General features: G+C 37.9%; 1 protein-coding gene across 2 annotated transcripts in view; it reads left to right on the top strand.

Moving 5' to 3' along the window:
* The window catches only part of SEMA5A (semaphorin 5A), a 309,345-nt gene extending 304,826 nt beyond the window's left edge, over positions 1–4,519 (top strand). Inside the window, exons 22-23 of one of the 2 annotated variants that reach the window (XM_030445693.1) lie at positions 354–565; positions 2,893–4,519. In XM_030445693.1, the coding sequence (XP_030301553.1) occupies positions 354–565; positions 2,893–3,012 (332 nt within the window). In that variant the 3' untranslated portion in view covers positions 3,013–4,519. The remainder of the gene's footprint in view (positions 1–353; positions 566–2,892) is intronic. The other variant, XM_030445694.1, reaches the window with a different exon arrangement.
* The last annotated feature ends 11,463 nt before the right edge of the window (positions 4,520–15,982 follow it).

Consider the following 15,982-nt stretch of genomic DNA (forward strand, 5'->3'; position numbering starts at 1 on the left):
GCTTTGCTATGCAATCTGAAGAAAAAAATTGCTTAACTGTGCAAACATACAAAATTCAATTCATTCATCTGTTATTTGGGTTCTGAACTTGTTTAAGTACCTTTCAAAAATCTCACTCTTAATACTTACAGAGATGTGTGGGTATCTAAGATTCTTATAATGATCCCTTCAGGGAAGTACAATGTGTTTGCTGTTGCAGGGATAAACCATTGCAATTGAGATGTTTCTGGGAAACACATGAAATTTCCCTTATCCTTATTTTAATCAATCACTTGTCTAGATTTTTGTGCAAGCTTAAGGTTTTATTGCTGCTTTCTTAAAAATAAGATTGTCTCCTGCTTTCCACTCTGCAGAGTTCAACATGTTTCACATGATTGCAGTGGGATTAAGTAGCTCAATACTTGGTTGCCTTCTTACCCTGCTTGTTTACACTTACTGCCAACGCTACCAACAACAGTCCCACGATGCGACTGTCATCCATCCCGTGTCACCAGCTCCTCTAAATACCAGCATCACCAACCATATCAACAAACTGGACAAATATGATTCTGTAGAAGCCATCAAGGTGAGAAATGGGTTGGGAGCTCTGTAGTCCACAAAGTCTATGGTCCTAGAAGGCAGATCTGCTGGATCAAAAGAATAATACTTGATACTTTTCTGCAGTGCCCTTTGGGCTCAAATTATGCTGGCTCTTAATGAAAGAAATAGATTTTTCTTGAAGCATTGAAGAATTAGTGTTTCTTTCTTTTGTCAGTCCCTATCATACAGTAAATTATATTTTGTGTGCATGTATAATTTATACAGCAGCAGCATTTCCTGGAAGAACATATCTCCCTTATGAGGAAAGGCTGAGGGAGCTGGGTCTCTTTAGTCTGGAGAAAAGGAGACTGAGGGGTGACCTCATCAATATTTTCAAATATGTAAGGGGTGAGTGTCAAGGAGATGGAGTTAGGCTTTTCTCAGTGGTGACCAGTGATAGGACAAGGGGTAATGGGTGTAAATTGGAGCATAGGAGGTTCAAGTTGAATATCTGGAAAAATTTTTTTACTGTAAGGGTGACAGAGCCCTGGAACAGGCTGCCCAGGGGGGTCGTGGAGTCTCCTTCACTGGAGACATTCAAAACCCGCCTGGACACGTTCCTATGCGAGGTACTCTAGGTGGCCCTCCTCTGGCAGGGGGGGTTGGACTAGATGATCTTTCGAGGTCCCTTCCAACCCCTATGATTCTATGATTCTATGATTCTATGATTCTATGATTCTATGAACAACAGACTACTCAAGTTTTGGTTTGTGGGTTGGTCTTTTTTTTTTCCTTACTGTGTTCCCTAATGACTTGTTCAAGAAGTAGGTAAGGCCATTAACAATCACCATGACATGCATTGAAAATAATCCTTTAGCTCCAATGCTATGGTATCAGGGGCACTGTTCATCTTCCTGCGCTGTGCCTTTGTACAAGTGCGTTCCTGGTGAATATATCCTGAGTCAGACTCTCAGCTAGTATTCATACCCAAAATATTCTATAAATGAGCAGAACAGATTAGCATTAGCTGCGAATCTAACTTAGTATCATAGGCCCAGCACTCATTAAGATTCAGCTGAATCTTAAAATTGTCCAGTGTTGGGGAATCCACCACTTCCTTAGGGAGATCATTCCAATGGATGACAGTTCTCACTGAGAAAAATTTTCCTCCTGTATCCAATCAGAACCTACCAGGATTAACTTGTACCCATTACCCCTTGTCATTTCCATGTGACTCCTTGTGAAAAGGGAGTCTCCATCTCTTTTGTAGCCTCCCTTCAAGCACTGGAACATGGTGCCCAGGTCTCCCTTAAGCCTTTATTTTCTCCAGGCTGAACAAACCCAGTTCTTTCAGCTTCTTCTCATACAGCAGTCTTCCCATCCTTTTACCATCACTGTGGCCCTTCTCTAGACCCTCCCCAGCCTGTCCACATCCTTTTTTGTATAGTGGGGAACAAAACTGATCACATGATTTATTCAGATAAGTAACATGTCATATCATATGATCATTGTTCCCAAAGATCTATTTTCCTTTCATGACCTTTTAGAATGGCTTTACTTTTCACATATACTGAATTATGGAAGGATGAGCATTCTGACAATACCTAGTTCAGTATCTTCAGATTGCACAGTTAATTGACACAGCTGCATAGCTTTTTTTTAAATGAGGATTTTTCTCAAATCCTACCTGGATAATCTATTTTTTAATGTATGCATTTTTTCTTTCTAATTAAAGGCATTTTAAAGAATTTTATTAAAAATGGCAAGAAAAGTCTGGATTTTGTAATCAGCAGTGGAATGTGTCCCCAATTTAAAGCTTTTCCAAATTCCACTAATCATCTCTCTGGGTAGTTTCAGAAACAAAACAAAAGAAAAAAAACCCCTTGGAAATTCAAAACCTAAATACCCATGTCACTTTAAAAAAAAAAAAACAACAAAACCAAGATTCATACTTTTAAGACCTTCAGACATTTCTCTCACATATTGCATTAGAAAATCAAGGATTTAATGTGGTAAAGAGAAAATAATTTTTATTCAGTAAAAAGATGAGTGAATAATTCTAATAGGAAGAACTTAATATGTATGATGAAAATGTTTCTTTAATCATTAAATAAGTTTTATAATCCTGTGGGATAAGTGCCTGGCATCACTTTATTAATAGAGCACCATTGCTTTTAGCAAGAACATTACTGTGTAAACATAGAGGCAGATTCAAGATTTTGTGAACGTGCAGGTATTTTTCAATGCATTTTTGACTGACTTACTACACACAGATATTTGCTACGGAAGTTGCCTTGGTGCAAGAGCATTTTGTGGTTATCTTTTTTCTGTCCTTCCCATTTTCTTACCTCTTTCTTTTCTTGTCTTCCCCAGGCATTTAACAAAAACAACCTGATTCTGGAGGAGAGAAACAAATACTTCAATCCACATCTTACAGCAAAGACTTATTCTAACACCTATTTTACAGATTTCAATAATTATGATGAATACTAACGGGCTTGTGTATTTTCTGGCCTCCTGTAACCCCCCAATCCCCAAGGCCTGTGCTACTTGACTGCTCATGTGATTGAGGCTTCAGAGATGAAGTTCAGAGACATTTCAAGCACAATCCAAGCCATCAATGTCCCATTGCTGCCAAAAGCCCAAAACACTTATTTGTGACATGATGTTTTCTTTGCAGAGTGCAAGGTTTGCCTTCAGTGTCAGGTGCAGCTGTAGCCTTTTAGTGTTGCTGGATCACTCACAAGGTCTCCATCACTTCACTCAGTTTCCTAACCTTCCAGTCATATTTCTCTAATGAGTGACTACTTAATTTCTGAGCTTTAAAAAAAAAAATGTTACCCCTTAAGGCTGCCCCAGGAGTACAAATTTGATTTTCTTTTTAGGCCTTGTTTTTTATTTCCATGAGGTTTGAAAAAGGAGCTGTGCTGTTAGCCCGTGGAGCCTTCTGTGCAGCCTCCTGAAGCTCACACCCCCAAAGTACCTCATCAGGGTGCTTGGAACAATGACAAGAAATATGGTGGTTTAGTGATGCTCTGCAGCAGCTCCAGGCTCTGTAGGGCTGATCCTCCAGGGGCTGTAAATTACTTCCACTGAAGTTTAGCTGTTCAGACTGAGGAGACTAAGGCTTTAACAAGGGACAAGATCTTGTAATTAACCCAGCAAGCTACCAAATTGGTGGTTTCCAGTTGCAACCCAAGTCCAGTCACATAAATCCTTCACCCACTTTGGTTTAATTTCTGGAAGGATGTGGAACGACCTGTCCCACAGGGAGCTGAGGGAGGAGCACAGGCAGGAGGGGCACACTGGAAGGTCTTTCTGCATGTCATTAGGAAACCAACCTTGCTGTGACATGCAACAGTCATGGGGTCCCACAACTTCCACCACCTGGTGCTCACGTACGGGAACTCACCCGGCTCTGCTGTAGCACTTGCCGTCAGGCCACTCACAGAAAGATACAACTGCACTGCATTTTGTGTGCCTTCTCAGGCTCTCGGGGGTACGTAAGCATTAATCATAGAGCTGCTTTTCTCTTTCTGGCTTTTACTTTATATGCACGTATCTGATAAACAAAGCTGGCTCAGAAAACGCGGATGTATTTGCGAAGCATTGTCTCATCTTGCTGCCGTGTCTGACCCATGCTAGTCAAGAACATTCTCCCAGTGTTTTAAGTGATTATCTTGTTGGATTTCATTGATGTAAATATTTAAAATGCTGTCTGAGTTTTTAAGTTATCAGTTTTAATTTCTTTTGTACTGGCAGGTGAGGAAACACAAAGGACTTTTGTACCATTTTTCTTTGTCTGTCTTCACCCACATTCATGACACTATTATTTTTTTATCTGAAATTATAGATGAATAACTAAAAAAGAAAGAAAAAAAAAGAAAACAAAAAAGAAAAAAAAAAAGACAGATTTTGGCCAGATTTTCCATAGTACTTAGTAATAAGGCAGCATTTGCTATTCTGAGAAGCTTGTGAAAATAAAGTAAAAGTTAATATTAAGGATTAGAGACTTGAGATTTCTTTTTTTTTTTTTTTTTTTTTTTTTGTAGATGCTAAGATGAAAAGATCATGGCAGAAGACTATTAGGCAGGTATGAAAGGAGAAACAGAGTGGAAATGTTTCCATTCTGTTTAGAGCCCTTCATCATTAGGTTATGCTGTGATACACAAACAGAGAAAAGCATGTAAGCATGTACAGATTATAATGATACAAAAAAGGCAAAAAGTACCAAGAAATATTGATCATCTGAGACTGCATTTGAATACCACTTTGGTGGTCTACTCACTAACACAGCACAAGTTACCACTGCATCTAATGATGGTAATGAGCAACACTTTTTAATGGGGATAGATCTGAATGTAGCACTGTGCTTGCTATCTCTGAAAAATGCAAAGCAAATGGTCTTTGAAAATCTGTGCACCAAAATGAATGCACATTTACTGTTTATGAAAATAATTAAGCTGCCTGTTACTAAATCATTCAAAAGAAAACACCCCAGTTCATCTCCAGAAACTATAATAGTAATGATTCTCTATAATTTGTGATTTGTTTCTTGTAATTTAGATTTGTTCTTCCAGGAAGGCATTAGCTAATTGACCTTGATAAGAGGAAATTTTCTCTGCAAAATATTTCATTGAAACACAGAGAGGGAAAAAGTATGCAGTATCTGAATTGCTGTGCTCATGTCAAAAGGTAAAATTTAATTTTTAAATAAGATAAGGAAAATAAAATCTATATTGCTGCCACTGCCAAGGAAAAGCAACACATGCACATATACACATAGGCACGTTGTTCCTCTCTGTCCCTGTACTAAAAGCACATTATTCTGGCTTATGGATTTTATATTTAGACTATTAGTTATGAGAACAATATCTTCAAAATAGTTGAACTATGTATTTTTATTTTAATCTTTTTTAATTAAAAAATCTGAAATTAGCTTCTCTTTTAACTATTCAGTAGTCTGAGGCACACCTATCTTTGCAGTGATCTATTTTCCGTTCTTTTCATGGGTAGATACATAGGTTACATACATGTTATATATCCAGTGATAATACCCTAGGTTTAAATATGCATGATCATGAACAGAAGTGCATTTAGTAGATGCTCAGTCTGCTCACACTTCACACTTCCCTTTCCAAAAGGATGAAAACAGGTGTTCCAATCTTTGAGCAACTCCCATGTGATGCCATTTAAACATCATGCCACCTTGTCAGAAAAGAGTTTCTTTTAGATATTTCTCCCCCCCCCCTCATTTAGCTTCCTAAATTAGATTGTTCTAAATCCCAGGCAGAGTTATATCCAAACCTCTTCCCAAAGCAGTAGGGTAAACAGAGAAAATTCACAGCACTTCAATGAGGAAAAAAAGGATTCAAGCTCTCCTTGTCAAACTACGTTGTTAGGCAACAGGTTTTCAAGCCACTGGATATCTGTGTCTTAGGTAATTTAGAGCACCCCACATGCACTACCTATATCAGTTTTTTCACCTTCTGAGTTCTACACAGCTGCCCAGTTAGTTTAATACAGGCTTTCCTATTACTTGAAACAAGGCAAAGTGCAGTCTCTATTAATTTTCAATTTACTTTATTTATCATTTTTTCTAAAATAGGCTGCACACATCTGGGTGAAAAGGAGATTTCTCCGTGAAAGCTTATTTTTGTTTATCAAAAATATAACAAAGTAGGCATTTGCCTGCAAATCTTGTTTAAGGTGATAGAGCTCACAAATTTGCACAAGGGTGATATTTGGTTCTTACAACATTGTTATTTTCTTGGAAAGGGAAAATTAGTTCCCTTCCTCATTAAATGTCCTGCTTAAGTAACTCTTATCCTTTCACTTGGATAAAGTGGTCTTTTCTAGATAAATAATTATATTACCACAAAATGCCAGTTGTAAATATTACTAAATCCTCCTTTTGCACTGCATAAATTTTAAAATGTTACTCTATTTTGAATGCAGATATTTCAACAGATAGGTCAAAATTCTCTGAGTAAAGCTGTTTCTGTTTAGCTCTGGAAGAATCAGGATAGCCAGTCAGATCCTGTACAAATATATACTCTCATTGGATAACTCAAATTAGAACAGTGCTTGAGTTGACATTTTGGGCTTACTTTTGTGCTTACTTTTGTGCCTGATCTATTATGTATATTCTTCAGTTGCTTAGAACATGGACTCCTGTGTCTGCAGATTTATCTTGTACTTTGATGTAAGTCTGGTGACCTTTGTGGTCTTCCAAAGTTACTTTACGTGGAAGCTTGTCCATCTGTTTGCAGTCACCTGCTGTTGTTGTAGTGCAGTTTGGCTAAAACTAATCAAGAGATTTTTTTACTAGGTTTAAGATTTCAACAAGAGAGTGGGAAAAAGAGTGGGGCTTAAATGGCTTTGATTTCCAGGCTATTAAGCAGTACTGATTAAAGTCTCAGTTGTAGGACACTGTGCATTTAGTTAGCTCTACCAGAACTCCACAGTCACCACTAGGAAAATATTATGTCAATGTTCAAATCAAGAGCTACCAGAGCACTTAATTGAGAAAAGTTCTCAGAGCATCAGACCATGCGGCTGTTAAAACCAGAAAAGAAAGTAAGAGGTCCCAGATGCAACAAGAGGTCCCAGATGTTGATGGGAATAAATGCTTCAATATTTTTTCCTCATAATTATAGAATAAATATACTTCTTTAAATGTGGGACCAGTTTTATTAAAATCAGCACAACATAAGGACATTCCTGCAGTTAATTGTCTACATAATGGCTTTGCTATATGAGATCAATTTTGTAAATGGTTCAGTCCAAACTTGTCTTGTGCTGCTTGAGCCATCTGACCAATTTTTGATTGCTCTATGTTTCATCTGGGAAAACATCCTTAGATGGGCAGAGTTATGTCCTGGTGAGGGCTTGTGTTTCTCCACCAACAGTGTCTCTCATCTAGAGAGATACACTTCTCATTTTTTGTCATATGGCTTCCTGAATTTACATTGGCAAAAGCTAGGCTCTTGACAATGATTTTGCTCATCACATAAGTAATCACACTGAGTTTGGTGGTATGGATGTACAAGCTATTTAAATGTGTTTACAGGATTGAGCCCAAAATATATTGCTTCTGCACAAATCCATTCAGAGTAAAAGAAGACTTCAATAGTAAGAAACCAGATTAATTTAAAATTGTTCAAAAACCAATCTGCATCTTGATATCAGGGAATAGATATGTGTTCATTGTGTGGGGTATTTGAATTCATTCCTTTCTTTGCTAAATAAATGAATGATAAAACAAGATACTGCTTGACTTACTTTAAAAGCCATTCTTCCAAATAAAGAATGGTTCTGGGATCTGTGAATGTTTCCCCTTCCTTTCTTTGCTTCTGCACTGAAGTGAATCTGTGTGTGGCTGAAATGTCCTTTAGCCACACTGCTCGGTGGACGCTCGGCGTTGGGTTGCCATGCAACAACATTTTCTAACTAGGATGGTACAAAGAGGGGAATGTGCTAACCTGGGAGGTTTGGCCAAGACTTCAACTCCAGCTGTAGCAAGGGTGGGCACAACTGGAAACAGAAATGCAGAAGAATGTGACTGAAGGCTTGGTAAACTCCTTGGCAAACTTTCAAAGAAACTTACAGGCTTTTTTAGGAGTTGCCAAGTGCGAGGCTGGTGGGACTATAACCTCCCTAGTACTCAAGCCAAGCAAAAAGCAGACTGTTTGCAACAGGTATTTGTGCAAAGTCATGGCTGTAATTCAGAATCAGGGGAGAAGTGAATTTGTGAGACTCAGCATCAGTGCTGGCAGGAAGGTGAGATCAACAGTAGCACATCTGTAGAGCAAAACAAATGGTGTTGAACTCAGGGATTTTGGACCATCTCCAGCTCGTCTTTTCTGGTGGAAGACCCACTACCAGTTAGAATGTACCCCTTCAGTTTGCCTCGTTTACTAAAAAAAAACACCCAAACCCCTCACCAGATGGCGTCTTCTGAGACTGCTGCATGGTGCGAATGAAAGCTCTGTGAGAGTTATACCAGGAACAATACACCTTTAATTTCCAGGTTGGCTGTTTGGGTTTCTCCCCTTCCCTTTTCTGCTTTTGAGAAACTGATCACAACTCTGCCTAGCTTAGGATTTATCAGTTTGAAGGAGTGGTTTTATACCCATACAGAAGTCTGCTAAAGAATTTGTATTGTACCGACATCAAGAGATGTGCGGAAACTGTTATACTGATACTGAGTCTGATGCATTAATTGTTCTTAAACTGAATCTGCTATATTAATTTCTCAACTTAAAAGAACATCTGAGCAGAAATGGTAGATTCATAACATCATTTCAGAAAAAAACTCCGTCAGTGTAACACTCAGTATTCTCACAATCCAGTCCTAGATGCTGAGAAAGCATAAAGAAGCTGTTACTTGTTTTTTCTTTTTTTCATTTTTTTCTTTTTTTTTTTTTTTTTTTTTTTTTTTTTGTTTTTGTTTTTGTTTTCTTTTGTTTTGTTTTGTTTCCAAAGGATTTATCTACAAATCTTGTAGTGTGACGAGGCAACCAGGTGCCACTAATTGCCAGGTAGTGAGCATGAGCTTGTGTCAAGCCCACCTGTGCCTGATTAGGGCGGGCCCCCACTGCGCGTGAGCAGGACCAAGGGGCCAATAAAAGGTGAGGCCTGAGACACAGGCTCAGCTCAGTCCTGAGGAAGCCAGTAGAAAGATCAGTCGCTCTCAGAGCAACAGCACCGATCCAGGCTAGTCAACCCTGTGGGCTATAGGCTCGGAGCACTGTTCGTGAGTCTCTGCTGGAACACCTGGTTGGACCTTGAAGCGCCGTACCCTAAAAGAGGTTCGTCTTGCTACAAATCTAATCCAAGGATAGCTTCAGATTTTAAAATATCATGAAGAGTAATTAATACTAACTCAGCATGTTTCAGTATGGGTTCAGCAATCATATTTGCTAATCAATTAGCCCATGGTTTTGAAATAATTGTCGCCTTCAATTAGTGGCAGCAGTATGTGTCGACTGAAAGTGAAATAAATATCAAGTTTAAAATAAATGGGACATTTGAATCTAGTACTACTGCAGAAGAAATTGCTTTTATATCTGTTTGCTAAAAAAGTGATTTCTCTTGTCGTGGCCCTATGAAATGTACTGTAGAGTGGAAAAAATTGTTTTTAATAGTGATGTACTCAAGATAAAATAAAACTCCGAGATTTTTAGCAGTAGTAAGCACATTTGGTTTGGTATCAGGAGAATGTCATTGCTTTTTGCAGTAATGGTAGTAAATGATCCCTGTACAGAACTTTATAGGGAATCATTTTCCCTTGCTATTAATTTCTTCAAAAATGGCTTCCTTAGCAGAACTTCTCAGGAAAGTTGCTGAAGATGCTCACATATAAGAAGAAATGTTGGTGCAATGTGTCTGCATAAAGGCACGGTACAGGGATCTAAGACAATTACAGCTTCAAAGTTGTTCACTGCTGTGGAGCTCACTTTGGATTTACACCTATTAGGCAGCTCACACAATCTTTTTCCTAGTGGCTGTTCATTGACTTATTTCGTACTCCGAAGAGGTAATTTAACATAAGGCTTTAGTGATCACCTGGAACACTGAGAAGTAACTCAACTGGTAGGTGGTGACAATGTTTTTCTATGATATGTCTATACCCTGTATTTCCCTCTCCAGTGGTATTTTTTTGTATTTTAAATTATTTAATTTGATGAATTAGTTTGCATCAAATTGGATTTGGGAGGGATGAGAGGGGAGTGGGGTAGGAGTGTACCACTTTTCTAGTCACCATTACTCACGTTAATATTATTTACCTGACTTGATTAGCATTCACAATTTCTTCTTGACTTATGGTCTTTTTTAAGCTTCAGTTATAAGGACTTAGCTGCCTTTTTCATTTTTTTAATGTCAGCATCACCTGGACTTTATCCTTTTTTGCTGATTTAACACCTTTCCACTAATCAAAACACTTAACACGCTTACTCAAATCTCAGTCACAGATCTGTGATTTTCTAAGCCAAATTTTTTTTTGCTTGTTATTTGCATGAGTGGAGACAGTACTAACTCACAAGGGAATACCAGTTCTGTTGTGATACATTTGGATTCTGTACAGAAGAAAAGAAAAATCAGCTTCCTTTTGTATTCCCTTCAAAGCTTCTTGCCTGATGTTAATTGGAGGCCTTAGTGTATGAGTATATTCCTCTCAAAGAGGGCTCTTAAGTCAGTGCTTTCAGTTAAAGTTGTTCCCTGATCCCATGAAATGTTAAGTGTGTTTGATAATAAGACAGGCATAAAATTTGCCATCAACACACACCACAGCAATGAACAGAAATGTTTTCAAATCTCATTATTTGGCCCCAAACACTTACTTGTACTCTTCCTTCTTTTGATTTCCTAGAAACACAACCTTTTATGGATGGTTTTTTTTAAGTTTTATCAATAATTTATTCATGGTCATAACAAGCCCACCTTGGCCTATGATATGCCATGAACCCTGAACTAGGACTTCTCCTGAGGAACAGCTTAAAGCAGAAGACACTTTCTAGTAATAAAGAAGTTTATAACTTGCTACGGAAAGACACAAGTTGGAGACAGTGTTCACTTCTTCCCAGTAGTGGCAATTATGTAGAAAATGAAAAGAGAGGAAAGTTAGCTAGCTTGCTTCACTGGGAGTGGTCTTAGAATATAAATTCCTCACATAGATTACAGCAATTAATGTACTATGATAAGAACCATCATACTGGGTAAGACCAAAAGCATCCTTAAGCCTCTCTCCTGGCAGTAACTGACCATATCTGTATTCATGCTTCAGTTGTTCCTTATTTTGCTATAATCTTTCTACAAGATGGCCTTTCCTTGCTACAGAATCAAATTACTTCATCAGACAAAATGGATCAGTTCTTCAGAAAACGTTTGATTTCAGAAGTCTGAGGTGGGTACAAACAGTGTTATTGGGGTGTTAATATCTTTTAAGATTAAGAAAGAAACATTTTTCTAAGAAAAAAACAGGGTAGTTAGACAAAAATGAGTGCACCCCTCCATGTTAACAATCTATGTTATGCTGTGGAAATCTTACACAGCTACACAGTAATTCGTAAGTGTGCTGGATATATTAAAAATAAACAAAAAACAAAGAAAAAAAAAACCCAAAGCAAGCAAGCAAAACAAAACAAGACCTAAAAAACCCCTGCACAATAAAACCTAAACCCACAGCAAAGCCAAAGAAATCTCAAAAGAGAAAAGTAAGAAAGTTCATTCACCATACCTCCCCAGCACATCTACTTGATCTAGAGTTAAACAGTTTTTAAAAAATAAAGGCTGTTTTTAAATGCTCACAAACTTCAAGCAAATAAGTGAATAAGCAAAAAATGTCCTTAGGATTTGGAGGAGCTGCACTCCTGTTGTGTTGCAAGAGCTCTGTGATAATATCAGCCAGTTATCAACATGGAAGACTTACAGATAATAAAATTCAAGCATAGATGGTTCTTTTAGCCAACTCAGGAACCTTCTTCAAAGCTTTTGTGGAAGGGTCAGGATTTGATTTTTTAACCTGCACATTTTCTTAACCAAAAGCAGGTGAGGTTTGAGGCTATTTTTTTTCAGCATAACTCTCTTGTGTGCAAAGCTCTGCTCTCTGATGTCTATGAACAAAGAGACCCTGCTCAAAAGACAAAGTACTACACAATTTCACTGCAATTTTTTACCTGCTGTTTGTAGCTGATTTGTTGAAAAATGTGCATGTTCTTTCTTCTCTTTCTAGACTCATATGCTTTGTCTTCCATTCATGTGTTGATACAAGTGCATGCATGTCCAGCATGACAAAGGGACTCTGGGAAAAAATTGCAGCAGTCACTGTCAGATCACAGTATTAGCTTTTTTGTGTGTGTGTATAATGATTTTTTTTGTTTGGTTGGTTTTTTTCTGCTGGTTCCCTGGAGTCACGTTTCTTATTGAGGTGTGAGAGCTCATACATTGACTGAGATTTGGTATAAAAACACAAAACAAAAAATCAGGAGTCTGTGTGGCCATTGTTAATGTGAGTCACCTCAATATTTGAGCAGTAGGTGCTAACAGCCTTTTTGTAAATAATGTGTTCTTATCTCTGAAGAAAAGCATCTGAAGCCAGTCGATAACATGTTCAATATCACCTTATTCATTAAAGGAAACATCATCATGTTTGCAGGGCCAATTAGTGATCAATAAGGGAGGTACCATTGGGCTGGTAGTAAGCTGATCTGCCATTTCTACTCCAAAACCATGCTCTATGAAGTCTCAAGGAGAGCCAAAAGTTACATTAACACAAATTAAGACACCATGCATGAAACTTCCCCTCCAAAAGCATGCTGGCTCACTGGCAGTGCCCAGTACATAAACAGCCTGGAGCAAGGGCTTGTCTGGTGGATGTCCACCAGGTCACCTAATCTATGTGTGAGGACTAAAAACAACTCCTCAAGCAAATTAGGACACACCTTGGAAATGATGGATTTCTGATGGATTTCCTTTTTTTTTTTTTTTCCCCTCCTTCTGTCCTTTCTGTTTTCACCTTTTGGAAGCTATCAACCACTCTCCAGTTTCTTTGAACTTATGTCTTTGAGGACATCAAGAATAGAGAATGATTTCTCCCATTTCATGGGAGATTCATGGGTATTTATGGATTCAAGGGTACACTTGAATAAGAAATCTCTGCTAGACACTGAATGAAAATAATAATCTCTTAGCTTTCTCTCTGAACCAAATAACATTTTTACAAGACCATTAGCTGCTTTAGCCAGCTATTAGTTTGAATCAACCTCAGCAATAGCCCTATAACAAACCAGTAATGACCTTTTCCTCAGCAAAAACACAAAGCACTGAAAAATTAAAGAGAAATATTATTTCACAGTCTGGCTTCTGTCTACTGCAGGTAGTTAAAGTTAAATTGTTCTTGTTCTGTAATTCTTTTGTCATGCCATCTGCATGAGCCAAATCAACAAACAAAACAGGCTATTGCCAAGAAATTTTATCCTTATGCAAACATGTGAAATAGAATTAAATTTACCTAACTTGGTGGAAGTGTTAAATTATGAAAGCCTGTTTAAATACAATGAATGCAGTTGCAAAATGGTTTCTGTCCAAGAGGACTGAAGCAGAGTTTAAAGTAAATATCAAAATGCATCAGTGTTTATGCAGCAATTTCTTTTGCTGCAACTCCATCCTGGTGGTAAAGATGATTAGAAGACCCAGAGAGTAAAAATAACACAGAAACAAGAAATGGTGAATATTTACGTAGGTAATCAGGAAATGAATATCATGTAATACACAGGAATATTCTTGTGGCTCTTTCTTACTAGTGCTTGTAGGTGAGACAGGTAAGTGACCTTTTAACACTTGGATGGCTTGAAATTATTTATAACCCTTGAGTCACATCCAGATTGCTCAAGTTGCTGTGAGGGGCACTCTTTGTTCAAGAGAAGTCCTAGGCAGCTGGCAAAGCTAGAAACAGCTAGAATAAAAAGCTAGAATAAAGATGACACCTTAGTTTTGCAGTAAACCCTTTAGTACTTGTGGGTTATATTTATCTGTGTGTTGCCCTTATGCCATTTCATGTCTGTTAAGCTGGTTCCTGAACTTTGTCCTGGTCATTTGCCTTTGCTCAGTGGCACTGATTGTACATACTGAGTTACCAGCATATGTGTTCACCTTCTGGGTGACCTACCCACACCTGATCCTTGCTCTTCACGTGCAGCACTGTGCAGAATATGGTAGCAGGACAGGAGACAGGTCTCTCCTACCACCTCTCTGAGCATCAGTGGACAGGATGAACAAGAAGAGATGGTACAGTGCGTTCTTACTGATGGAAGGGACAGTGGCAGAGCAAAGTTAAGGAGCTTTTTTATCAAGGTATGTCACTAAATTGCTGTCACTGAAGGGAATGAGCTCTAAATTTGTTTATAAATCTTGCCCCATATAACTTCTCTAAGATGCAAAAGTTTTCTTGTTGCAAATGAAAGCATAAGACACTAAGCTCTAACTTAGAAGTTTATTCAAAAAATATCTTTTATGTGAGTTTTGAGTTTGAGATGTTGCTAGGCTCCACACCTTACCTACAATATCTCTATGAAGTGGATAAGTTTTGCTTGCATGGTCTGTCACCAGAGAAAAATCTGAAACAGATTCAAGCAAACTGGTGTCTGTCTGAAAGCATGTCACATTTTGAAGTATTCTCTAATTTTTTAGAGTAACATCATAGCTCACCAACAGTTTTCCCAAAACCCACAGATTTTTCAAGCCTATTTTCTGTTATGTAGTGCAGAAATTTGCTTTGGCATTATCCACGTCAGCAGCAGGAAGTGTGAGAATACTTGAGTAAATATGAGCAGCTTAGCATCTCCCTCAAACCTTTAACAAATCTATCCATGGAACTGCAATGCTATAAATCTGCACATAATCTGGAAAATTCTCCTACAAGTAAGCTGAAGTATTGCTGTGACCCTTGAAAAAGGAATAACCATTAACATCCATGAACTTCAAAATACCCCTCACATTCCGTGTACTTAGCAATTCCACTGCAAAGCTAAAACAAAACCACTGGTGTGAAACAGATTAACACTGGCTAATTGGTAGGTCACTAGCAAAGAATTCTCCTCTGCCTGGGGACAGTGTTTTCAATGGGCTGCCCCTGAAACATGTTTTTAACTCTATTTTGTTAAGGTTTTTTTGTGCTGGTCAGGAAGAAAAAAACTACAGTCCTGAAGTTGCTGGCACAAAAAATATGGAATTAATAAGTAAAAACAAGGAAAAACTATGAAACCAGCACACTGTGTGAGCAAATGAACCATGTTTTCACATAGTCTAATAAAAGTTCCCAAGTATGTTAGGAATAAAGCCACTAAACCACATGCACTATTTTGGGGAGTCTGTTCTGAGAAACAGTGAATAAAACACAACTAAGGGCCATGGTGGATACATAGATGATGGTCAGCACTGGTATCCATCCAACACAGTAATATGTCTGCTAATTAAACCTAGGGATATTTTGATATAAAATATTGTAAATTTTGAGCATATTTATGTGACTATTATTTATAATACATAGATAAATTGCATATTTAGAACAGCTAGGGTAATTAACCACTTGATTAACTTCTGAAGGGTTCTGCTGTTTCCCAAAAAATGTCAAGCTTTCACATATAATTGGAACTTCTTGATTTTTGTTTTGTTTTGTTGTTTTTTCCTAATTCTGATGGACCACATTCAAGACAGTCCTATACATTCTTATTTAGAAATCCATCAAAGAAAAGTTAAGCTCAGGCCTTCTACTTGTGATGAGACAGGTTATATTAAGAGGTCTCATTTTCCTACCACTCCCTGAGACAAGTTTATGAGCCAGTGGAAACAACACTTGGGCATAGAACACATGTATATGATTAAAAAAATAAAGATAAATACAGAACCTCATGCTAATATCTTTAAGAAGACTCTTTACATTCTCCAGCATCTCAGTTTT

Source organism: Calypte anna, chromosome 2 (genome assembly GCF_003957555.1).
Source record: "Calypte anna isolate BGI_N300 chromosome 2, bCalAnn1_v1.p, whole genome shotgun sequence".
NCBI classification, from domain to species: domain Eukaryota; kingdom Metazoa; phylum Chordata; class Aves; order Apodiformes; family Trochilidae; genus Calypte; species Calypte anna.